Below are 26,835 nucleotides of genomic sequence, written 5' to 3' on the forward strand. Positions count from 1 at the left end.
TTCTGCTACAGCGTAAGGATTACAATTATAAACAGTTAAGAACTCTCGAGTAAGCTGGGCGTGGTGGAGCACGCCTGTAATCCCACAGCACTCGGGAGGCAGAGGCAGGAGGACCTCTGTGAGTTGGAGGCCAGCCTGGTCTACAAAGGGAGTCTAGAACTGCCAGTGCTACACAGAGAAACCCTGTCGAGAGGGAAAAAAAAAAAAAAAAAAAAAGACCCGACGCGCACATTCATTTACTTCCCGGACATTCAGAGAATGCTTCCGTGTGCTGATGCTATGGACGGGATGCAGTCAGCATGGTGCAGACAACACCAGTACAGCCAAGTCTAGTGCTAAGCCTGGCAGACTGCAAACAGTGGCCAGGGACAGGATGGGACAGGACAGCGGGACCAGATAGGGCAGGATGTAAACGTGAAGCCAGGAGGCCTGAGTGCCGCTGTGGAAAGCAACAAGGAAGCCACGCTAGAGAAGCAGCCAGGAGAGGAGGGCTGCAGTCACAGTGTGAGAAGTCAGCCCCCAGTAGGGTGGGTGTGGTGGGTGACAGAGGAGCTTGGAGGGAAGGGAAGGAGGCTGAGTTGGTAGTTAGGAGACACTGAGAACAGCCCAGCAGGCTGGGGTCCTGAGCCACAGTAGCATCAGAATAGAGAGTTCTGAGACCTCATTAGAGGGGAGGAAACAGAAAACTGAGTTAAAGCTGCACGGAACAGTCACTGTGCAATAGCGGCAGCACGCTCCTTCTCCACAGCAGGAAGACTGAGGCATGCCCAGTGCAGCCACACGCCTCTCAATCCCTCAAGATACGTAGACCATTCAGGAGAAAGCCTTAGACTTCACAGCTGGGTTGCAGCTTCCAGGGCAACATCTTGCACACAGTAGGTGTCTAATTAATGGGGACTGTATTTTGAAGGTAACAAATGTTAAGCACAAAAAAGCATAGTTTGTTCGGTCTGGTCCCTGCCACACTATACAGGTGATAACTCCTTGCTGTCTGGCAGGTTTTAATACAAACGAAGAAGATAATTCATTTTCGATGGCTAAATGTACTTGCCATCTTCACGACTTCAGTTAACTATGTAGCCTCTGCCCATGTGTGACATAATAGGCTTTTCCCCAAGAGCTGTCTTACATCTGTGCCTCAGTCCGTCTACATGACTCCAGCTGCATGGACCTTTGCTTCAACTTGTACAGTACAACAGCATTTTTTTAGTGAGCTTGAGGCCAGCCTGGGCTACAGGAGCGTGTTATGGTGGAACGCCTGACTGACAGGCAGGGCCTAAGTGAGTTAAGAGATACAGCACCTGAGAAAGAAGCATCATTTCAGTAGGTTTAACAGTTAAACACAAAAATGTAAGGCGCATCTTCTAGACATGCCTTACTGTTGATGACTGCTGTTCCGAAATTTCTGCCTCTTTTAATTCCTTCTTCCGTTGTTTCTTTCCCTGTTGAACAAGGGTCTTGCTACACAGCACAGGTTAGCTCTGTACTCTCCTCCTCCCACCTCAGCCACCCAAGTGCTGGAGTAAGGTGTGTGCCAACACATCTACTGGTACCCGCTTGCATAGCAAACATCAAAACCTTGCAATTGGATTATTCTACTCCATATTCCTTTTTTAAAAACAATATTAACACTACTCCAAAGTTATTGACAATGACAATGTAATTCCTAGTAATTCATGAGCATTATCTGTATGCCAGCTAATATGATTAACACGTGACACACATCATCTCTTCTGGTGCGGATGCTCTAGTCATCCTAAGATGTCACTTTATTTTGCAGAAGATGCTGGTGCTATGAAAAGATATGTATCTTACTCCCAGGCTCCTAGCCAACATCAGCCTGACTCCAGCCAAGGCCTCTCTTGCACGTGCAGTCCTGCCCTCCCAAATGATGGTGAGTATCTGGGAAGGCACTTACTATTTATGGCTTAAGTTAGTGTGAACCTTGAAAAGTTGATGACACTTAGAGAAGCATAAGTAAAAAAGAAGCCACTGAGTAGCTCGGTCAGGCCCCTCCCACTCTCCCTCCAGGACTGAGCTTGGCTCTAGAAGCAAATCACCTGTTCCCTGGGGAATCAACAGAGAAGACAGTCCCCACCCTTGTTTAAAGAAAACAGATAAACTCACAAAGAAGATAAGAAAATCACACACCATGTAAGCATAGCATCAAGGTCCTGAGGGTCTTTCCTTTTCACACCCAAGGCTCCCTACAGCTCACAGGGGTAACTACTGTTAACTGTTGTCTGTCCTTGTACAACAAAAGCACTAGGTTCTTTCCTCAGAATGTAATCCTCTTTCTTCCTTTTAAAAATGGAGTGTTACTGTGGACCATGCTGGCCTCAAACTCTGCATCCTCCTGCCTCAGTCTCCCTTGTGCTGGGCTCACAGGTACCACCATGCCCAACTCTAGATTCAAGATCCGAAAGTCCGAGTCCCAGCTCTTGTCTGCAAGGGCAGTTTGTTTCGCTAGTATTCATTTCCTCACCCACAGTAACTGGCAAGCTTTCTGCTGTATTGGGCTCTGAGGTGCAGACGGTGGGCTGTGAGAGAACACAGAACAATGCACAGGGCAACTCCATCTCAAGGGCAGTGACCCACCCTAGAACAGACAAGCACAGTCCAGTCATCCTACTGGATCTGATTTCCTTCTAAGACAAATATGGAATTCAGTCAGTGTGATGCCTTCCACGGAGTTCATTTTTAGTCCTTATTTGACTACACAAAGGCGGGAAGGGGGAGACTTTCCCTCTCCTTCCTTGAGGAGGCAAGAGAGGAAAATGTAATATTTAAAGTTGATGGCACAATTTAAAAACATTTCCACTAATGTGCACACCCAGCTGAGTCATATGCCTAAGCCACTCTGTCCTGGCCTTCCTAGCCATGGTCCGTCCAGCTCTGCCCACCCGGTTCTCCTTGATGCTGAAGGAGTGAGAAGGCCCAGTATGCTTACTAAGTCTACTACAGACGAGTCAGTAATCAAACCACAGCCAGTGAAAATTGCCTGCAAACAGCCGATTGCCACAGTAACCTCAGCTTTATTAACAACAACAACAACAACAACAACAACAACAACAACAACAACAAAACTCCTAAGCCAATGAGAGCTTTAAATGCAAAACTAAGGTGAAGAAAAAAATATCTTAACCTCAAGCCAAGGAGCAGACACTTCGTGAGTTTAGCGACTTTCGGCACTGCAGGGGCTGGGAAGACAGCTCCGGTCGGTAGAGCATGAGGACATGAATCCAACCCCAGAGGCCACAGCATGGCCTGGGGTGTAGTCCCAGCACATTGACAGGGTGGGGTCAGGTAGAGCCATGGGACCTGCCAGCCTGCTAGCCTGGGCCTCTTGATGTGCTCCAGGCAGTGAGAGGGTCTGTCTCAAAAATGCTTCTCAGAATGGTGCTTGAGAGAAACACACACACTCTCTCATGGGGGTGGGGGTGGGGGCACTAGCATAGCACTCTGGTGTTTTCTACGCCATCACTCACTGACCTTCTCCATGGACAGAGCCTGAGGTAAAGAGCCATGGAGGACTGAGGTTAAAGCGTGGGCATCTGCAATCTTTCAGATCACTGTGAACTCACTAAGACCCATGAAGTGTTCACATGAGACCCTCTAGCAATTCAGCTCCCAGCACTTGGGGCGGAGGCAGGAAGATTAGAAGTTCATGCTCATCCTTGGCTACATAGGAGTCAAGAATGGCCTGAGTTACAAAGAGACCTTGTTTCAAAACAACAACCACCATCACCACCACCACACAAGATACATTTGAGCTCCCTGGGCTACTACTACACATCCCTAAGTCATATGAGGTCTTCAACTCAATACAACGTGGGAATAAAACAATAGTGCACTGGTTAGTTTTATGTCAACTTGACACAAGCCGTTCCTGGAACAGAGGGTGCCTCGATTTAGAAAATGCCTCCATAAGATCAGGTTGTTGACAAGCGTGCAGGACATTTTCTTAGTTAGTGATAGATGTGGGAGGGTCCAGCCCACTGTGGCTGGTGCAATCCCCTGTGCTGGTGGCCGCCAACTCTTTAAGAAAGCAGGCTGAATAAGGCACTGGGAGCAAGGCAGTGAGCAGAGCCCTCCATGCCCTCGGCATCAGCTCCTGCCTCCATGTTTGGCCCTGTCTGAGTTCCTGAGCTGACTCCCTCAGTGACTGCCACATGGGAAGGGAGCTGAGACTAACCCTCTCCTCCGCAAGCCGCTTTGGTCATGGTGCTTCATCACAGCAATAGTAACCCTGACTAAAACAAGGTGACCTGAACAGGCAATTAAATAGATTATGTTCCCCCCTACCTAAGGGAGGGAGGAAGTCATAGCAAACAATGGTACTGAAAGCTGACAATAAAATATGTGGCATGAATATCTCATTGTCACAGATGTGCAGAATATTCAGGTCTGTGCAGAAGGTTTCATTTCCATATAATAAAGTCTTTAGAATGTCAGCATACAATAAAGGCCACATTAGGAGCAGGTCTGTGTCACACAGAGGAAGGACTAGCACACCAGTGACACTGTGACTGTCCTTGGGTAGCTGTCTGTTTCAGGCACTGGTCTCAGTGCAGAGCCATCTCACGAGTCCCTGGGACATTTAACATGAGATGTTAACATAGATTCTTCTAGGACTTGTGTCTCAGCAGATGTAACTCGGGATGCATTTTAACCTCAGAGCCACCCAGATGGGTGCAGGGGGAAACAGCACTAAGAAGTGGCCCAGACATCCTGATCCTGGATCCTGGTGGCTGACTGGCCCTGGGGCATCAAACCTCAGAACACCTACAGTTCTTAGAACTAAAAGGCTACTTTCTGTTGTATAAACATGGACACATTTTTTCTTTTTTCCCCTTTGTGATTCTCCTGGGGGCTGAAAAAAGAAAGAAAGTATGTAAAAAGTGAGAAAAAATTTAAGTGGAATTTAAGAATCCGAAACTTTCAAGATTATGGCAGTCTGAGACGAAGGGTCACATTTGATACAGGCAGAATTCCTTAAAAGCGGTCTATTTATATTTCAAATCAAACTTCTGAGTTAAAGGCTTTTTGGTTTTTTTAAGCTAGTACTTCACTAATAAAACCAAGAAAAGAATTTTCTGGTTTTGTTTATCATTTGTTTTAACCTAATTTTCCTTTGGTGAAGCCAGTGGAGAGCAGCAGGCTCACTGATGGGCTGTCCACTCTCTAGGTCACCTTCACAGGCACTGCAGGAGACCTCCTCCAGGAGACCTAGGAGCCAGCAGTCTTATTTTACCCTAACGACAGAGTCTCACTCTGTAGCCTTAGCTGACCTGGAATTCCCTATGTAGACCAGGCTAGCCTCAAATTCCAACTCACAGAGGTCCACCTGCCTCTGCCTCCCAAGCTCTGGAATTAAACATGCCACACTATGCTCAGCCTGATAAAGTATATTTTTAAAGACAATGCTTTTGTGACTTCAAATGTTAAAAACATATGAACTCAGAGTTAACTGTCTTCTGTGCTCTTATGTGGCGGAGGCCAGCGGCTAACTTCTTCTGAGAGTTCTTGACAGTGCACTTGTTAGCCTGGCAGTTTACCACAACCCAGGTCTCATCTGCAACTTGACTCATTCAAAGATGACTTCAGCAGTATCCATAGGCGACTGCCATCTTTTAGAAGGAATTACAATTAAGCTTCAGTAGGAAACAGGACACGAGTCTGTTAATAAATGGAAGCATAACATGAATGCCTCCACAAGGCAGGCACAGCCACGGCTCCCCTTACAGCTGGGACTATACAGCCTGCCACATTACACAAGGCAGGCACGGCCACGGCTCCCCTTACAGCTGGGACTATACAGCCTGCCACATTACACAAGGCAGGCACGGCCACGGCTTCCCTTACAGCTGGGACTATACAGCCTGCCACATTACACAAGGCAGACATGGCCACGGCTTCCCTTACAGCTGGGACTATACAGCCTGCCACATTACACAAGGCAGGCACAGCCACGCCTTCCCTTACAGCTGGGACTATACAGCCTGCCACATTACACAAGGCAGGCATGGCCACGGCTCCCCTTACAGCTGGGACTATACGGCCTGCCACATTACAGCCAGAAATCCTGGGCATGCAAGCCTAGAAGAAGGAAATAACCAGAAAGAAATATTTAACTTTCTTTTACTCAATCATGAAATTTTTGAAAATGTATTTGTGTGTGCACACATGTGCACGCTCATGCCTGCACCACATGTATGTGTAAAGACAGAACAGGGTACTGGATCCTCTGGAACTGGAGTTACAGGTTGGTCACAGGTTGTTGTGAGGGGCCCAATGTAAGTGCTGTGTCCTCTGCAAGAAGAGTAAATGGGCCATCTCTTTTAACCACTCAATAAATCATTTTTTTAATACTTAAAAGGAAACCAGGTGTGGTGGTGTAATCCCAGCACTCTGGAAGGCAGAGGAAAGCAAATCTCTTTGAGTTCCAGGCCAGCCTGATTTACAAAGCAAGTTCAAGACAGGGACAGCCAAGGCTACACAAGAAATGCTGTCAAAAAAAAAAAAAAAAAAAAAAAAAGGCACCAGGCATGGTGGCACATGCCTTTAATCTCATCACTTGGGAGGCAGAGGCAGGTGGATCGCTGTGAGTTCAAGGACAGCCTGGTCTACAAAGCGAGTCTAGGGCAGTCAAGGCTACACAGAGAAACCCTGTCTTGAAAAACAAAAACAAAAAAGAAAAACAATTAAAAGGAAATGTAGTCGGGTGTGGTATTTTACGGTATAACCCCATAATCCTTTAACATTTAAGGTGACAAAAGCACTGTCTTTGAAAACACTTTATTACGTTGGGTGTGTTGTTGCACACCTTTAATCCCAGCACGTGGGATGCAGAGGCAGGTCGATCCCTATGAGTTGGAGTTTAAGGCCTTGGAAAGCTGAGGCAGGAGGCTCATAAAGTTCCAGGCCAGTCTACATAGGGAGACCCTGACTCAACAAAAAACAAAAATAGAAAGAGGAGGCACATATTGCATGATCTTACACACACATGTACTGCACACATGGATTTTCTGTCCCCTTCTAAGAAAGAGGCCAGGAAGAAGCTGCTGTAGGAGGCAGGAGTCGCCTTCTCTCCTTCATACCTGTCGGCACTTTCTAGGCTCCTGAAGAGCACTGTGTGCCTTACTCCGGGGAGAAATTATGAAGTAAGCTCAGCCTGCATGTGTAGGAACAGCTCTTCAGATTTTTATTAAAGGTGGCTGTGGACGTGTCCTTGGCCCTCGTCTCTGACTCTAGAACATCCCTTCCCTGGGTTAAGCCATCCTCCACAAGCCTGAGGCACTCACCCACGCCTTCTGGTTCCATCTTCTCACCCAATCTCACGTTTCTACCTCTGTCTGCATTTCAGCTTACACATGAGAGTTAACTCCTATATTTATCCACACCCAAGGGACACTCCTAACTTCTCCCCATAGTCAGGCTGTGCCACACCCACCATGGTGGTGTCCCCAAAGTCAGGCTGTGCCACACCCACCATGGTGGCGTCCCCAAAGTCAGGCTGTGCCACTCCCACCATGGTGGTGTCCCCATAGTCAGGCTGTGCCACACCCACCATGGTGGTGTCCCCATAGTCAGGCTGTGCCACACCCACCATGGTGGCGTCCCCAAAGTCAGGCTGTGCCACACCCACCATGGTGGCGTCCCCAAAGTCAGGCTGTGCCACACCCACCATGGTGGCGTCCCCAAAGTCAGGCTGTGCCACACCCACCATGGTGGCGTCCCCAAAGTCAGGCTGTGCCACACCCACCATGGTGGTGTCCCCATAGTCAGGCTGTGCCACACCCACCATGGTGGCGTCCCCATAGTCAGGCTGTGCCACACCCACCATGGTGGCGTCCCCAAAGTCAGGCTGTGCCACTCCCACCATGGTGGTGTCCCCATAGTCAGGCTGTGCCACACCCACCATGGTGGTGTCCCCAAAGTCAGGCTGTGCCACACCCACCATGGTGGTGTCCCCAAAGTCAGGCTGTGCCACACCCACCATGGTGGTGTCCCCAAAGTCAGGCTGTGCCACACCCACCATGGTGGTGTCTCCAAAGTCAGGCTGTGCCACACCTACCATGGTGGTGTCCCCAAAGTCAGGCTGTGCCACACCTACCATGGTGGTGTCCCCAAAATCAGGCTGTGCCACACCTACCATGATGGTGTCCCCATAGTCAGGCTGTGCCACACCTACCATGGTGGTGTCCCCAAAGTCAGGCTGTGCCACACCTACCATGGTGGTGTCCCCAAAGTCAGGCTGTGCCACACCTACCATGGTGGTGTCCCCAAAGTCAGGCTGTGCCACACCTACCATGGTGGTGTCCCCAAAGTCAGGCTGTGCCACACCTACCATGGTGGGGTCCCCTGCGAGGCACTTACTCTTTGTCTCCGTTTTGCTCACTTTAAAGTCCTTCACCTCCACCCAACCGTGCTGCAGGGCCGACCTCTGTCTGCCGCGGCAGCATGGGGAGGGCTCACAGATGCCAGCCTCTCATGGGGAGGGCTCACAGATGCCAGCCTCTCATGGGGAGGGCTCACAGATGCCAGCCTCTCATGGGGAGGGCTCACAGATGCCAGCCTCTCATGGGGAGGGCTCACAGATGCCAACTTCTCATGGGGAGGGCTCACAGATGCCAGCCTCTCATGGGGAGGGCTCACAGATGCCAGCCTCTCATGGGGAGGGCTCACAGATGCCAGCCTCTCATGGGGAGGGCTCACAGATGCCAGCCTCTCATGGGGAGGGCTCACAGATGCCAGCCTCTCATCGCTACCTACCGCTCCTAATCTAGACCTGGGATAATGCTACAGCTTGGCTCAAAAACTTTTAAAGTCATTCCAATCTAAACCTCTAGGCCCAGTTTTTATTAAGTCCTGTAACGTGATCCATCCTGAGTATGTAAGTTTATCTTCTACCATTCATTAGTCCCCTCCTCAACAACCAAACAGCATGTCATAATCAGCCTCACCACCAGGCCTGGACGATCTAATTAAAAATGGTCCTTCCTTAGGGCCTGGAGGCTCAGGGCAGAGACTGTGCTTAGCAAGTATACCCAAGTTCAATCTCCTGTACCACCACCAAACAAACAAACACTGCGGTAGGGAACTAGCTCAGTACACAAAGTGTGTGCCACACAGCCATGAAGATCTGAGTTTGATCATGAGAACTTACATAAAACAAATGAGCAAACAAAGAAAAAACAAAACAAGCACAGGGCCTGAAGAGATGCCTCATGAGTTAAGAGTGACTGCCGCCCTTCTGAAGGACTGGAGTCTGGTTCTTAGCACCCGCATCAGGTGGTCTGTAATTCAAACTCCCGGGGATCTGACACCCTCTTCTGGACTCCAACACAGATACACATAAAAAATATTAAAATAAAAAAAACTACACACTAACACACAGTACACAGCAAACCTGAGTAACAATAACCAAGGTTGACCTTTGGCCTCTGTAAGTGTATACATATAAACATGTCCGTTCTTTTTCCTACTACCTGTATTTAAAGAAAGTAACGGAGTTCCCCTCCTTTGCTAGGATTTTCATGTCTCCAACTTCATTTTTGTTTCAGAACTTCGGAGGCACTTACTACCACCCTCACACTAAGGTGTTAAATCACGTAAGCCATGAAGCTGACGTCCAGTCACGTGTGCTGTGACCACACAGTTCCATACTCCGTGGTCCCCAGGGCCCCCCATACCCACTCCTCAGGGTCCTCAGGACAAGGCTAAAAGGACACAAGTGCTCAAACTCTGCTGACTGACCAAGCTCCAGCCCAGCCTTGCTAACAAATCACGGCACTTTGTGCAGGTCAAGCGCAGTCCTAAAGGAGTGACCGAACACTGCTGCAATGCGTTGTTCCGTGGGCGGCCCGTCAAGTGTGGTAAGCCCTACACCAAAGACAACAGACTTCTTCTGGTACCCTCCAAGGAGATCGTACTGAAAATCTCAAATGCTTCCCAGCTCCAGAGAAAAGGTGGAGTTTAAAAGGTGTTTAGACCACAGAGACAGAACAGCCCAGCAGATTCCTGCTTGAGAGACGCAGCCACCTAGACCATGAACCTCTCTGGGCCAGCCATGCTGCAGGCCGCTTGGGAAGACGCAGTCCGCACACACAGCGGCACACACCTGTGTTCATCCCGTGCTTCGGCTCTCAGGTTTTCTAAGTCCGCTGTCCTTCACTGATCATGAAGTGCCCTATTGAAACAGCTCATACAGAAAACACGTGTTTCATTCTAAGGGCACTGTCCACACGGCTCCTCATATTATTTACACCCAAGAGCTACTTCAGAGGGTCAATGGCTGTATGCATTTGCAAAGAAACTTGCTGGCTGTGGCGGTGCATGCCTGTCATCCCAAGTGGGAGGCTGGGTAGAGGGTCTCGAGGTCCAGGCCAGTCTGTCTCAATAAACAAACTATAATAAAAATGTAGTGTTTTAGAATGTTTAACTTACCGATACCCATAAAAAGTTTTACAGTGCTTTCTCTCTTCCTAAGGAAGTGTTTTAATTTGTCCATTTTATATCAAATCAATTAAAATATATGGACCTTACCAAATGTAAACTACAAAAATTATTTTCTACAGTTTGGGGCTCAAATCAAATCAAGATATTAGGCAAATACTGCACTACTGAGAGACAGCCTTAGTTGACATCTGTTTTACAAAATTGATACTTTAAATTTAAAGACATATCTGAATTCAATTTTAACGCTCAATGACTGGGTTCTCAATACAGGCGTCACTATTGCCTGGACTCCAACTCCAGGAGACATGTTTTCAAGAAAGTCACTACTGTTGAGTCTCCCTCTACCGTGTGGGTGATACGGAGAAGGCAGACCTGGAGCCTGACTGCTCTGTACCTCAGCGTATAGGGAAGGACCTTGCTGGTGAGGCCAGGAAGAATGTGCTCATCACAAGGACGATCAACACTGTGTGGCTGAAATCCACAAGACTTTACAAATGTCGGCGAAGAGCACACCCTACATAATACCTGCCTGGCACTTAGCTCCTCGGGAACATGACTTTAGAGTTGGCACCTGTAAATGACGTGTCATAGGGAACAGATGAAAAGGTGCTAGCAACGACGTGACTTGGATCCCTCTCCCTCGCAAACCCAGCAAGCCCATGAGACCGTGACTGGAAGCTGGTGTTCAACAAAGGAAGCCCTTGACCCTCCAGCAGCAAGGCAACATGGTGCCACTGAGCATCACAAACAAGGAGGGTGGGGCAGCGGTCTGTGCTGAATGCAGCAATGGCAGAGGAGCAGAGGCATCAAAGGCTCTGATGCTCTAGAGACAGGAGCTGATACAGAACTGAGCTGAGGAAGGGTGACCTCAGCTTTGAGGATCTCTGCTAGAACTCCCCCACAGCTAAAACCAAGACCCATGGAGTGCCTTGCTAAAATAGCCCATTATGGCTCATCCAGTGAAAGGGACATTCTAGACATCAACATGGCCACTGGGAGGAAGTGAGCTGACTGAACGGAAGGCAATTAGGCACAGACTTCTGAAGTCTGCTCTGCTAGCTGGAAACGGAATGTGGGACACAATCAGCGAACACAAATTACAAAATGTTCAGAACAAAGAAAAGCAAACCTTGCTTGAGATGCTAAAGGAAAGTGTGAGTCATGTTTTAGAACGCCCTCAAGAATAGAATTCCAATATGTTAAAAAAAAAATCCAGTGAAATTGGCTTTGATTAATTAGTTCAACAAACACGAAGCTTCAGTGTGTCCCAGCACTGCTCTTGGGATACAGGTCACTGATACAAAGCACCTTATGGTCTAATTGGGGTGGGGTGATGCAAAGCCTAGGAGCTCAGACACAGTCAAACTGCACGGAAGGTCATGGGGAAGATTTCATCATGGGTGTTTATAGAAGGCGGGAAAGGATGACCTGGAATTCTGGGAGAGGAGGGTTCTCACTACCCATGCTGCTATTTCTCTTGCCAGCAAAGCTCTGGGACAAACCTCTGGCACTTCTCTAAATGATTTCACATGTTGCACTCTACACGGGAGAGGGGGAGGGCTAAGAATTAGATGTATTTGCAGGCTGATGAAACATGACTCAGAACAGTGGCTGCACTGGCCAATGCCTGTCACCATCCTGGTTCTCAAGAGGCCGAGACAGGAGAAAGGTCAGTTTAAAGCCAGCTTAGGCTACAGAGTGACACCATCTTGAACCACAGGTGTGCATGAAACCAGTCACCAACACCAAGTAATTCCAAGATGTGGCTGTGGAAACCTGAAGCACCCCAGGTCCAACAGCCGTGAGAAAGATGCAGCTTCTGAGAGGCAAGCGTAGAGTGGTTTGGATGAGATGCTCCCAGAAGTCCTGGGCACTTGAATGCGTGGTCCCCAGCTGGTGGCCCTGTATGGGATGGATTAGGAGGTGTGTCCCCAGGGCAGGCCTAAGGTTTCAAAAGCCTCCTGTTGTCCCTAGAGCACTCTTGTTGGCCCTGCCTGCAGACAGAGATGTGAGCGCTCAGCTGCTCCAGCCTCTGCAGGGAGGCTATAAGAACCTCTGGAAATACTACATGTTTTACTTGTATGTCTTTATTGAGGGGGCACGCTGACCTCATGTGGAAATCAGAGGACAAGTTGTGGACATTGGTTCTCTCCCACCTACACCTCCAGGGATCATATTTAGGTTGTCAGGTTTGGCAGGATGTGCCTTCAGCCACTAAGTCGTCACACTGGCCTGTCACTGGAAATCTTAAGTGTGAGGACTACACAATTAGAATCCTATGGCAGCCCAAAGACTGGAGGAGGGCAAGATACAGCAGTGGAGACTGCTGATGTCAAGATAGCAGCACTAGGAAGGAAGCTCAAGTGACCAGTAAGGAGGGGTGGCATCCCAGGGCACTGTGAGGCAGCGGTGGCAGCTGACCTGACATTAACTCTCAGCATGGACCAAGCGCCAGCACCTGGCCTCCTCTAAGCACACGACTCGGCCTCTGCACCCAGGGCCTCCCACTGCTCCACAGGCTTCTCCTTCCGCCCTTTGCCTTTCACTTTCCCTAGCTGTGCCTTTGCTCGTAAATGTTTACTGTAGCCAGTTATGGCACTAAAGCTAACAGCCGCCTACCCTGTCCTGGAAACACAACAGGCATTTCCTACCTGCAGTCTGCTATTAGCTTTTCAGTTGTCCTCAGAGAACTGCTCAAGGTGTTTCCACAGGAGAGAAGAGCCTGCACTGCAGAAAGCACACTGCATCAGAATTCATTATGACCAGCCGCAGGTGGGGCCGAGAAGGCCTGACCGCACTTGCGGGTCTGTATCCCATAAACCTTAACAAAAAAACAAGCAACGCTTCCCTGCCACAAGGCCATTCCCAGGGCAAGTGGTCTCACTGCTGAGCTTCACAGCCAGTGTCTGTACGAGAACCTGAGTAGGTCCCTGCACACACTAAAGGCATTCAGTGAGTCCCTAGCTGACAGTGCTGCCACTTGCTCTAATTTCATAAAATAAAAGCAAAGGCAATCTCTTGCGGAAACTGCTCCAGCAGGCTGGACGAGGGCTGCTCAGCAAAGATGCTTCAAGCTGGCCTACGCAAGACAACAAAAACACTCTCAAAAGGTCAGAGCAAAAGTAACACCAAAAGTAACACCAAAAAGCACTGCAAATAAAAGGCTCATTTATCCTGCCCAGCCTCAGGCCCCAACATTAAAACAACCCAAGGGCTTGTGGGCCCCAAATGTCTCAGTCTCCTACATCACTTTATAGTGTCTTCCTGTGGCTAGTTGGCCTTAAAAAGGCCTGCTTACCTTCAAATGGCAGCTCACACACTACTCCTTCCTGGGACGGAAGTCATGGCTCCTAAACAGGTGCCATTTTCTTTATGTCATTGCTCCTGCAGCTGTGGCAGTTGCAACACTGCACTAGGAGAACCACTGTGGAGCTGATGCCTGGCTGCCTGCCCAGCAAGGACGAACCCTGACTTTCCAGCCCCACCTCACCTAGAGAGCACAGGCAGGCACCTCAGCACACAGGAACACGCAAGGCCTGAACGGAAGGTCAGTGCCCACCTCATCGAGTGGAAAGCATCAGGACTACCTAGGGTATTTAGTCAGCCAGTGGCCCACCACTTCCGGTCTCTGTTCTGCTGGGTTGTTCCCTAGGGACTCTACCAGTGTACTCTTCCTAAAGCACAACTTTAATTAAATGTACCACGCTGTGTGGCTGGGATGCTAAGAAGCACCTTTCCCCAAGTTCAACACCTCAAGTTCAATTGGACAAAAAGTTTACATAATTAGCATGTAACTTATCAGGTGATATAGGAACACACCCAAATTATGCTAATCCCTCCCTCTACCTGGCTTGTTGAGTTCACACAAGGAACTTTGCTATTTACCCACTAGCAGTGTCTGCTTCCTCTCTCTGCTCTCCAGGTGCCTCGCCGTGTTTGAGCTGCAGTTATTTGCACCCACTCACCACAGCAATTACAAAACAGAGCCCAGCCGCATGGAAGGATGCTACCTCACACTGTCTGCTTTCCAGGCACCTAGCACCGTGCTGGGCAAGACACTTAACTATACTTAGCCTCACGAGAAGCATCAGGAGTCTGTGACTCCTTCAGTGCTGACCCGTATTAAGAGCACCAATGGGGCAACATGTGCAATTAATAATAAAAAATTTTCCACTCCAGTCACAGAAATGGGAAAATCTTCTCTGTTTGGCTTGATAACGGCAGACATATGGAGAATTTCCTCACTAGATGTGAAAGATGTGTCCAAATGAATGAAATGGATCTCTGTTGTAAAAACACAGCAAAGGGCAACTCCTTAGTGCTTAAACCAAACAACCATCCCCTGCTGACAAATACACACACACACACACACACACACACACACACACACACACACACACACACACGGGGACCTGCTGCAGACCAATGCCTAACTATGTAAAAATGCTCATGGCTAGTAAAAATTAAATTGCATGAAGCAAAACACTGGTAAAGATATTTCCAAATATTGATCATTAAAGAGTCTCTGACCTCTCAAAGAACCCACCTTCCCATCCTGACTTTTCTACAACACAGGGCACTGTAAGGTACCTCATCTCCAAGCCCAGTGGCACCTACCTTTATCAGGAGACAGACACATTTCAAGTGCCAGGCCAGCCAAGGCTACATAGGGAAACCCTGCCTAAAATAAATATATACAAACAAACAAAAAAGGAAGACCAGTCTTGCTCACTAAGCCTGGCTCGGACCCTCTGTTCTTTTGCTTCCATCGCTATCTGCTCTGCCTCATCCCCTCCTTCAGCACAGCTATCCTAGTTAGGAAACAGGCAGTCGAGCGCCAGATACACAGACAGCAACTTAACTAAGAACTAAGACTGAGAGTTTCATGGCTAAAAATGAAGAACTAAAATCCAGCCATACAGTTTGACAAAATCAGAAACCAATGCTTGAGGCTCAAAACAATGCCACTGTTAAGGAAAACGCTGTGCTGTAATGTTTAGCCAACCCTAACTGGTTTTAATTAAGTCAGATAGTATTGTTTATTTTGGCTTAACTGTTGAGGGCAAGACCCATGTCTCATCAACTAATTTTTTGGTTCTCAGCATAGTCTGTTTACAGTGGATTTAATGTGAGACAGCCAGCATGCCCATGGTCATGTTAGGCTTGTGCACTCAAGTTTAAGTGTCAGCTCTCTCTATTTTGAGATCTCAGGTAAGTTACTTACCTCTTCTCTCTCTCCCTGAATGGCTGTAACAGTGGTGTCCTCACTACATACCCATGAGTAAGTACGATCATGTCTAAAAGTGAGTCACAAAACTGTAAGACACACACAAGGTGCAACTGGTAGTGCTTAGATGAGCTTGCTCCAGGAGCAAGCCCCTTGCTGTGAATCTGAGAACAGTTGTAGATTTTTCCCCCAGGGAAATTTATGTTTGACATGAAAAATTGTGAACAGCTCCAAAGGGACATTATCTAAGAGGTAGGAGGGGAAAAAGAAGTCAGGTGAGCCTCGGGAAGGGAGCAAGCCAACAGCAAAGGAAGCTTGCGCGATGAAGTAAGAGGAGAGCAGACTGGGCCTTAGGAGTCGCTACCTAACACCTCTATTGGCCCCCTATTCCCGGCCAAGTCACTCGTCTCCCTGAGCGCGTTCCCTCAGACAGTATCCACAAAGCTCCATGGATAGCCACACACACTGTTCATGCCACTGTGATAAGTTAAGCAGCTACTGAGAAGTTAGATGCGCGGCTGTGAAAGCAGAGAGAGGCCTGTGCGAGGGGAAGACGGCAGCTCTGAATCACACCTGTGAACCACCCTGGGAGACAGAGTTCGATCAATATAAAGCAGTTTTCATGCTGAGGGAACCACAGTCAAAATCCCAAGTCACAAAAGCTGCAGCTCCAGCAGCTCCTGCACACGCTCGAGACACGTGAAACCATGAGGGTGCAGGGTAGTGTGTATGGTCAGAACACCGCATGGCCTGCACCTGTCAGCTTTCCTTAGGTCTGTGCGGAGACCATTGGGGAGGAGGCATCATGCATGCTTCGGGACTTTTTCAATAGAGGCAAAGCAATTCCACATGGGAAAAACATGTTCTCCAATTTTCCATTCCCCAGAAGGGTGCTTGCTCTCCCTTTGATGAAACAATTGATACCTCTTTATTCTAAGAGGATTTTACAACCAAAACAGTACTTAGGAGAACCCTGTAAACCAGTGGCTCTCAAACCTGTGGGTCGTGACCCTTTGGGGGTCAATCTACCCTTTCACAGGAGTCACACATCAGATATCCTGCATACCACATATTTACATTATGAATCGTAACAGTAGCAAAATTAGTTGTGAAACAGCAATGAAAATAATTTTATGGTTGGGGTCCCCATAACACGAGGATCACAGCATTAGGAAGGCTGAGAACCACTGCTGTAAACTTTTTTAACCAGTAAAGTCAACTTAAAAAGCATCTCTGCTAAAATTTGGGCTGAAGATCTAGAAGAAACTGTCAAAGGTATGTAAGATAATGAACGCTGCCTGTGTACATGTGATGTGACCAGAGACTTGCAGACATGTAAACACTGTACATGCAGAATCATTAAACCAGCAAGAGACTTGCAGACATGTAAACACAGTACATGCAGAATCATTAAACCAGCAAGAGACTTGCAGACATGTAAACACAGTACATGCAGAATCATTAAACCAGCAAGAGACTTGCAGACATGTAAACACTGTACATGCAGAATCATTAAACCAGCAAGAGACTTGCAGACATGTAAACACAGTACATGCAGAATCATTAAACCCATCAAGACGATAAACGGAAACAGTGACTTAAGGTGAGTAGCAGGGCTGGAGAGATGGCTCAGTGGGCAAGAGCACTGCCTGCTCTTCCAGCACCCACATGGCGCTCACACTGTCTGCAACGCCAAGATCTGACACACTCACATAGGCATACACGCAGGCAAAACATCAATGTACATAAAAATAAATTATCTTTTAAAACGTGTGCTAATAGCTTACTTTTTGCTATCTTTGTCTTATTTTATGGACTTTAAATACTGACAGCTCTACTACTTTCCCCATTTAAGCTCATCATCCATAAATTGCTGACTTAAAAGGGGAGAATCCTAGAACCTATCCTATCCATCCAAGAAAGAGCCCTCTCTGTGCTCTTTTGGAGACTGGTCCCTGGATCTCTCCTTAACGAGTATAGATGGCCGGGCTGTGGTGGCCCAGCACTCGGGAGGTAGAGGCAGGTGGATCCCTGTGAGTTCAAGGCCAGCCTGGTCTACAAAGTGCGTCCAGGACAGCCAAGGCTATACAGAGAAACCCTGCTCGAAACAAAACACACACACAAAACAAGTACAGACAACAGAGCAACGATGAAGGTGAGGCGCCTGCTCTCACCTGACGACTAGGTAAAGCAGGTGGGCCCCACCAGTACTCTCCACACACACACTTAAGTTTAACTGAATTCCCTGTAATTCCGGTTTTCAGTTAACCGGTAACAAACTTTCAGCATTATAGTGAGAATTTTGGAATTTTGATTTCTTTAAAAATCAGAATATTGTATGTTTTTGTTTTAACCACAGGGATGGGACTACAGGACAGCTTTGCAGCAGCGGACTATGATTTCCTCGTGCTCTAGTGGAGGTGTGATTTTGCCAGCTGCAGATAGTTTCTGCGATTGTATGACGGTTGGAATTCTGGGGACTTCTCAGGTGGTAGATATGGTTGGTGGGTTGTTGGCTGTAGCTTAGTAAGTATGTGTGAGCAATGAAGAAGCAACAAGAAGACATTAGATATCCTGATAACGAAGATCAAACGAGCCCCAGGGAGCAGCGTTCCAGCCCCTGACTTTATTCAGGAAGCTCTTTCCCTTCCTTGCTACCATTTTTTCTCTCATATTTAGGGTTAGGGGATTGAAAGGGAAGGAGAAAGGGGTGGAGAAGAGTGGAAGAAAGAAGAACCCACAAAGTAGTAAAAAGCCAGCTGCAAGGCCTGAATATTCATAAACAAAACCAGACACACTAGGCGTTCAGCACCCATGTCTCTAGCAGACCTACATGAAGCACGATGCCAAATAACACCTGTGACGTCACAGCCTCAGAGACCCTGGAAGACACCCCAGCACTGAGTACCATGGCTGCACTTCTCTCTTTTTACACATGTACAAACTTCTATTCAAAACCTTGTTTCAGACATTATCAGAAGAGCTATTTATGGAAATAAAAACTGAAAGGGCTGAGGCTGACATCATCAATTCAATTCCAAACAATACTTAACGCCAAGCAGCCTTTAAAAACACAGGATAAAATACGCAACAGTGGGGAAAGGGTTAGTGTATTTCTAATTTATCTTGGGTTTACATGGCTGCCGGTAGGCAGTAATTCAAAATTGTCAAGTCTCACTCAATGGTTACAAATAACACCAAAAGCAAATTTCCAAAGTGGACTGAAATATTTTACATGCCAAAAAGAACTCATTTGCTGAGTGTAATGGTGCACACCTTCAGCTTCAGCACTCAGGAGGCAGATGTTAAGTGGATCTCTGTGAGTCAGAGCCAGTCTGGTCTACTCAGTGACTTCCAGAACAGCCTGGGACTATACACTGCACAGCGACACCTTGTCTAAAAAACCACTGATTTACCTAGGCTTTCATTACCTTGGAGTTTTTCAAAAACAATCCCAAAATTTAGATGCATTTTCCAAAACCCACTCTTTGCAGCTACAGACCTGAGCAAGACCATCCTGAGTGGCAAAGGGGCAGTGGGTAAACCCAGGGTGTCCAGGCTGAGTCAACTCTACCACGGTCCACCTGACTCTGGCACCTCACTCACGCCATCAGCAGCAAGGCAGGCAGGTAAACAGGACGTCTAAGCAAAGGGTTTGGCAGCGGTGGCCTTGTATAAAGTGCTCTCTTGTGGACGTACAGGCGGCTTATCCAGATCATCTGCACAAATGCCTTTTCCTTCTGAAACCGATTTGCCGTGGGCAAGGCTAAATCCCTCCCTCCTCAGCTTCAGAGTGAGTTTGATACCCTGGTTACCAGAGGGACTCACATCACTCTCCCTCAGGACAGAGACCACAGTGCCGGTGTACAGCAGGCAACCAACTCTCCTCCCTGCAACACTTGTAAACACCAACACCCTCCTAGTCAGCCACACCCTCACCTGCAGACAGAGTGCCTCACTGGGGGAACAAGGAAGAGAGAAAAGAGAACATGCTTGTCTGTTTTCGTCTATGGTAAGCTTGCTCTCACCACCTCACCGGAGAGGCCGTGTGCTCTTCATGTGGAAACTCAGGGGCAGGCTTTCTGCACATGTCAACCCCAATCCAGTGCCCACCTGCCAATCTGAATGTGATGCCGTATGCTTGCTTAGCTGGGCCTACATTCACTGGCCGTTACAGTGAGACGCTAGCCCTCCTGCTTTGCTGTCTCCACTCTCCCCACTCGCTATGGCTGTTGCCAGCTCTATCAACATGCTGCTGCTGGTCTCTGAGGGAACAGAACTGTTCTAAAGAAAGGCAAACTGAGATTAATGCCTTATCACTTTCTATAAAATACGTTTTTCCCTTATGTTTTGAAATTAAGATCTTTGGGGGGGGGGGTTGTTGTTCGAGAAGAGTTTCTGTGTGTGTATCCCTGGCTGTCCTGGACTCACTTTGTAGACCAGGCTGGCCTCGAACTCATAGCGATCCACCTGCCTCTGCCTCCCGAGTTCTGGGATTAAAGAAACTGCAGAGGACACCTTTTTATTTGCACAATCTTAGTTTTTATACTTTGCAAAGCAGATGCTGAGAGTTCCAGGACCGCACTAATGTGGTTTGTCTATGTCTAGTTTGTTTCATTACTTAACAGCCAGGCCTTTGAGAAGCGCGCCGAAACTACACCCACACGTACATCCCAACGTAACTGGAGGCCCAATCGGTCCTCCTCACTAGGAGAAAAACACCAAGCAGAATGCAGGCAGGCCCCAAACGTTTATCCCTTGTCTGGAGATCAAGATTTCCCAGATAATAGTACTTTCATGAACTCATGCAATAAATATCATAATTTATCATACCTTGAACTAGTTTCTCTCCCCAAATAGGCACAAGAGCAGCTAACTCAGATACAATGCCTCCTGGCCACGGGGGAGAGAGGATAATAAACTTAATTGTTTTATATATCCTGGGGTATATAAGAGAAAAACTTTTCCGTGCGTGTGTGCGTGCGATACCGAGACAACCTGCTACACAAATAACCGGGCTTATTGACCGATTTAAGCCACCACTGCCAAACAAGGGCAAGATCCCCCCCGGACAACCACCACCTTAAAACCAATTAACTTTGCTCGTCTGGCTTCCTGGCAATCGTGAGGCTAATACCAGGGCCACTTCCATAAGTGGCTTCCATCAAAACGCATCCCGAGCCGCAGAGGAGGAGGCGGCGGCAGCGGCTCCGCATCCGGGGACCGGCAGCAGCGCACCTCAGCACCGGCCGCTGCCCAAGACGCACCTCGCATCTCCCCATCACCGTGTCTGCAAACTTCGGGGTCCCAAAGGCGACCCAGAAAGTAGCACCGGCGGCCGCGAGGCGGCGGCTTAGGGACACCGTGCTGTCGCCGTGCACCGGCAACTTTGTGCCGGCGCCCCGTGCTCGCCGCGTCCGTCCGGAGCAGGGGCTGGCGGCTCCGCTCCCGGTGCGTAGGCTGCCGCGAGCACCCGCCTCGGCGAAGGCCCCGGTGACTGGCAGGCAGGCGCCGGGGGCGCGGCCCCGCCTGCAGCCCGGGGGGCGCCGCGCACGGCCGCGGGTCTCCGCTCCGCCAGGGGACGCCGGGGACGCCCGAGCCCCGCCGCCCGGCCCGCGCCCGCTCTCACCTGCCCGTGTCGCTCCCGGCCGCTCTGCCTCCGCAGCCGCCGCAGCCCGCGGAGCGCGTCTGCCGCGCCAAGCCCCGCCCCGCTCCCGCCCCGGCCCCGCCTCTTGGGGAGGGGCCAGAACGGCCGCGCCGGAATCTCGCGAGGCTTGACTCCTTAGGTTTTGCAGGGGTCCGCCCTGACGTCATACGCACCCGGGCGGAAGGAGCCTTCTGGCGTCAGCGGCAGTCCCGCCTCCGAACCTTGGCCGGCGGAAGTCCAGGAGGGTCCAGGAGTCTCAGATCAGTGTGGTCCCTACTAGGCTGTTGGGAGTACTTGCCTCATGGCTCTCTCTGGTGAGAACTGGTTCTGCCTTACCTGAGAGCGGCCTGGTGTGATGCAGCTGTTCTCACCGGGCCCTCAGCACGCCTTGAGACGATGCAGAGATGGCACGCAATGCAAAGATGACAGTGCAGAGTTCAAAAGCGGGGAGATATGCACACCTTGCAATTTTCCACGTCTCTGTGACCCGAAAGGCTTAGAAGGAGCTAGAATCTAGGAGGACCACAAGAACCTTGCCAGCATGCATGAAAATTTGCTGACTTACCAGAAAGTCCTAGAACAGCTGGCAACATAGCATACAACTGGAGAATAGTGCTCTTCCCTCCCCTCCCCTCAAAGACAGGCGGCCTTCAAGACCCAGGGAGTGCCTGAAAGTGAGCCTAGAGCAAAACCGGTAACCTCGGATTCCAGCAACCTCAACAGCATCCACTTAAAAAGCACACCTTAAAGCTAGGCACAGTGGCTCATGCTTGTAACTCCACCACCCAGGAGGCTGAGGCAGGAGCTGCCACAAGTCTGAGGCCGGCCTGGGCTACGTAGTGAGCTCGAGCCCAGCTGGGATTGAGTGAGACAAAAGCAGGCTGCAGCTTCTCTCTGACATATCCAGACTGCCAGCTACTATTGCACTTTGGGGCTGTGAGGAAATAAAATAAAGATTCCTGGAACACAAGCACCACGTCCCACAGTGGGCCAGGAGCTTAGCTACACAGCACCAGCACTCTGAGGAACTCAGGAGTAACCTCCTAGGTGCAACATGGGAGTGGTGAGAGACTTCACTGGCTATTCAGAATGACATTCAGTTTAAAACGTATGAATGATTTATATCTGGAATTTTCCACTTCATATTTTTAGAACACGGTTGATGTGGGTAGCTGGGACTTGGGGAAGTGAATCTGTGAATAGAGGGAACAGAGAACATCCTATTTGGAAAAATCACTTTCCCATGGATTGACACGGGACTGTTTTGGGAAAGCGACACAGTTTTGCTTGTTAAGATAAAACTGGCCTTTGAGTAAGACAAATAGAATTGTTCTCAATCACTGGTGACAGATTCATCCTTTAAACAGTGGGGTTTTATGAAACACCCTCATCTTTTACACTATTAAAACAATATATGAAACAGGAAAAAAAATCTCATGCAAGAGCCAGAGAGATGGCTCAGTGATTAAGAACTCCTTCTGCTGTTGCAGAGGGCCAGAGCTAAGTTCCCAGCACCACCAGCAGCTGGCTCACACTGTGACTCCACAGAGAAGAGGACAAAAGTAGACCAAGAACATGAAATCCATGTTAAGCCACAGAAAAATAAGGTTAGCAGTGGCCACAACATATATCTCTCCCCTGGGTTATTACCTGAGATAGATGGATGGATGGATAGACAGACAGACACACAGATAGATGATAGATAGACAGACAGACAGACAGACCTAGCAGGACTGTCTGACAGCATCCTTACTTAGAGGCAGAGAGCAGGGCCGACCACAAGCAAGCAGGACATGGCTTCCTGCCTTCCATTGGCTCACATGTGAACCTCAGGACCAAGCTAGTGGGTCACAGGATCCACCTCACATTCCTACGCTCTCCCACCTCCCTGGGGGTTGGGTCGCAGTGTTCAGAGGACACCCTTCTGGTTTTACGTTGATTGGCTCCCTGGAAGAAGTAACCCAAACAGGGCTTTCAAAGATTTGAAAATAACTACCCTTCTTCCTCCTTCTCTTCCTCCTCCTCCCCCTTGGTTAGACCACACAGGGCCTGTGGAGAAAGCCACAGCTCAGATTGTAGCAGTGAGCAGTCATTGAAGGTTTTAGTCAGAGAGGTGATTAAATAATAAACACCCCGATGTCAGTCCAAGCAAGCCACTCTGAGAGGCGCCACGTGGACATTAACAGACCACAGGAATCTGAGCTCTAAGCAGTAAGCTGTAAACAACAACATGTTTGGGACAAAAGAACCTTGATGAGCAGATGTGCACATCTGGCCTACTGGGAGTGTGTCTCACCATGGCAGAGGCCACAAAGGTATGGAAACACAGGTCAGTTATAAAACCACAAAAGTCTTCTTCTTAAGGACTTCCCAGCCTGATTTCCCTATGGGGCAAGAGTGTGCCAATTAGGAAGTAGAAGCACACAGAAAGGGCTAGGGGCTTACTTAGTTCAGTGGCGGACAGCTGGCCTTGCCCTGCACAAGTCCTTGGCTTGAACTGTACCTCAATACATACACAAGCATGCACACACAAAACACACACAGCAGTGTGTAAGTATAAAGACATATTAAAGTATTGCGTACAGTAGTGCTTGAGTTAATCTTAAATACCCAGTTTTGCCCTGGAAAGAGCTTTAGTATCTGTCAGTGAAGAACCTGATTTTTTAAGCTTTTAAAAAAAATGTGTACGTGTGTGCACCTAACTGGGTTTATGTGTACCACGTGTGTGCACCTAAGTGGGTTTATGTGCACCACGTGTGTGCAATGTCCATGGAAGCCAGAAGAGGGTGTCAGAGACCCTGGAACTGAGGTTAAAGGCAGGTGTGAGCCACCGTGCAGGTGCTGGGAACTGAACCTCGGTCCTCTGGAAGAGCAGTCTCTCCAGTCTCTGAGGCTTACTTTTCAAAAGAATAGTGTGTTGGGCCAACAAGGTGACTTTGTGGGAAAAGGCTCTTGCCCTGTAAGGTTGATGATATGATTTGATCCCCAGAACCCACATGGAGAGAGATAACTTCACAAAGCTGTCTTCTGACTTGTGTGTTTATCCCATGGCATGTACATGTCCACACACGCAACAACAATACATTAAAAAACAAAATACGACAATTTGTTACAAACTGCTTCCAAATCCCATAAACACTGTCACTAAGGCCTCATGGGACCTGGATATCTCTGTACTAAGTCAAGCTCGCTGTGTCCTGGATATCTCTATGCTAAGGCGAGCTCGCTGTGCCCAATCAGAAAGCTGTTGTGAATCTTGTGACATCTGACTGAAGAAGAAAATGCTATTAAGAACCTTTATAAACACTGAGTGCTTTCATCCAAGGATCCCAAAGCAATTGTGTGTGTGCATATGTGTGCCAGAGGACAGACTTGATTACCATTCCTCAAACACGGTGCACCTAAAAACAATCATGTGTATGAGTGTTCCACACGCATGCCTGGTGCCTGGAGGGCCAGAGAGGCCATTGAGTTCCTTGGAACTGGAGTTACACACAGCTGTGCGTCGCCATCTGGACGCTAGGAATCGAACTTGTGTTCTCTGGAACAAGCAGCAGTGCTCCTAACTAAAGACCCAATCTCCAGCCTTCATTCATTTTCTTTTAAGACAGATTCTTACTACACAGCTAGCATTGGGTGTTCCGGGACTCTGTATAGACCAGAGTGGCCTGAAACTCACAAATAATCTGCCTGCCTCTGCCTCCCCAGGGTTAGGATTAAAGATCTGCACCACTTTAAAAAAAAAAAATCTGCACCATTGGAGCTTGCTGTGTCTAGCCACCCTAACCACTCAGTGAGCTCTGTCTCAAAACAAAAACAAACAAACAAAAAAAAACCAAAGTGGAGAACAGTTTGACACTGACCTCTGGCCTCTACACACTAACATGTACATGTACACATGTGTATACTCTGCAGACATGCACCAAAGTAAACAAGCTCATATCGGCCGTCTCACTGGATGTAAAGTCCTGGCTTCTCTCCTTAGGCACCACAGAAACAAAACGAAATGAAACAAAGCCCACATCAGCAGAGTAACAGCATACAGAGACGCCATATGCAGTAATAAAATCTGGAGACAAGGACAGACAGACAGACAGACAGACAGACAGACAGACAGACACACACACACACACACACACACACACACACACACACACACACACTGAGCAGGTGCGCCACCACCAAAGGCACCGCTGACAGCATTTAGAGGGACTGTGAGTCAGCTCAGAATTCTCAGTCCAGGTCTGCTCTCCATCAGGGAAGGGGCGTCTTTTCAGATATGCAAGCTCTGTGTAAAAATCTCCTGGGGAGGCAGGCAGGACACCACCAACAGATAGATCAAAGACACGATTCCATTCAAGTCTAGCTTGGTAAACCAACGAGTTTAATTAGGGTTTGCTCCAGGAGCAGGAGCAGCTGCCTCCGCTCTGCGCCCCCCAGCCATCAGCCGCCTGCATATCCCAGGGGTCCAGCACCTCTGCGACCTCACCCACTGCAGCTCTCCCGCAACAGCGTGTTTTCCTATGCAAATCCCCCATCTCTGCTTTAGTTTCCTAAGCTCTCTTGTCCGGCACCTTTTGCTTGTCGTCATCTTTTCCTGCATGACGTCAGTTCTCACTTGCTCCAGGCTTCTTCAAACTGATCAAGTCTTTCCCGAACTTGATCATGGTCTGCAAATGAGAGACCTGAGGTGGATGGGACTGGCTTGCCAGGGGGGGAAGAGGCCTCCGTGAGGAGGTTAAGAGCGCAGTCCGCATGGGGAACTGAAGAGGCAAGCTCAGACAGGCTCACTCCCAGTCTGGCCGGGAACCCAGCCTTCGTCCCCACCGCCTGGACATTTCTGGGCATTTGCTCCCACATTTAAACAGGATAGACAAGAGACTGCTTCATGTTTGGCACAAGCCTGGACTATTTATTACCAGATTAAAATAACCCATGCTCTTTCTGGTCTGCCATGGGGTCAGCCCCCAGGGACTGTGTATTTTCGGTCTGGACCTTCAGTGAACTCCAATCCCAAAGGGCGTGTCTCTGAGCTCAGGCAGGAAATGGCTCGGGAGGGGAGGGGGCAGGATCCACTGCGCTTTGTGGGGAGTAGTTGCCCTCGGAGGCCTCGCGCCACCCGGTGGGCCTGGCTTCTTTGTCTGTTTTCACAGGACAATGATGGTGTTGGACTGGAAAGAACGCCAGCCCCAGTTGGTACTCGCTCCACTGCAAAAAGAGGGTTTGGTCGATGGAAGGCCCTCTGTGGTGGTTGAAATCTAGGTGATGGGACCTAGAATCACCTAGGATTATCTTGATTAGGTGAAATAAGGCAGACAGATCCAATTAAATATAGACAACAGCATCCCCGCGAGCTGTGGTCCCGGACTGAATACAAAGGCGGAAGTGGGGTGAGTGTGAGAATTTATCCCTCTTTCCTTCCCGTGGAAGCCGAGTGACCAACTGCACCTAATGCACCACGGCTTTAGCTGCACCTGCCGTCACGGGCTGTACCCTAAAA

At 48.8% G+C, this 26,835-nt stretch overlaps 1 protein-coding gene across 2 annotated transcripts in view; it reads right to left on the minus strand.

Moving 5' to 3' along the window:
- Window positions 1-21,437, minus strand: part of STK38L (serine/threonine kinase 38 like) — a 52,138-nt gene extending 30,701 nt beyond the window's left edge. The window contains exon 1 of one of the 2 annotated variants that reach the window (XM_084766584.1): window positions 21,318-21,437. Coding sequence is in view for 1 of the 2 variants with exons in the window: in XM_084766583.1 (XP_084622709.1) it covers window positions 20,956-20,962 (7 nt within the window). In the remaining variant the exon portion in view is untranslated. Of the gene's footprint in view, window positions 1-20,955; window positions 21,154-21,317 lie in introns of those variants that run through there. The other variant, XM_084766583.1, reaches the window with a different exon arrangement.
- Window positions 21,438-26,835: the final 5,398 nt, after the last annotated feature.

Source organism: Acomys minous (assembly GCF_964271855.1).
Source record: "Acomys minous genome assembly, chromosome: 17".
In the NCBI taxonomy this organism is placed as follows: domain Eukaryota; kingdom Metazoa; phylum Chordata; class Mammalia; order Rodentia; family Muridae; genus Acomys; species Acomys minous.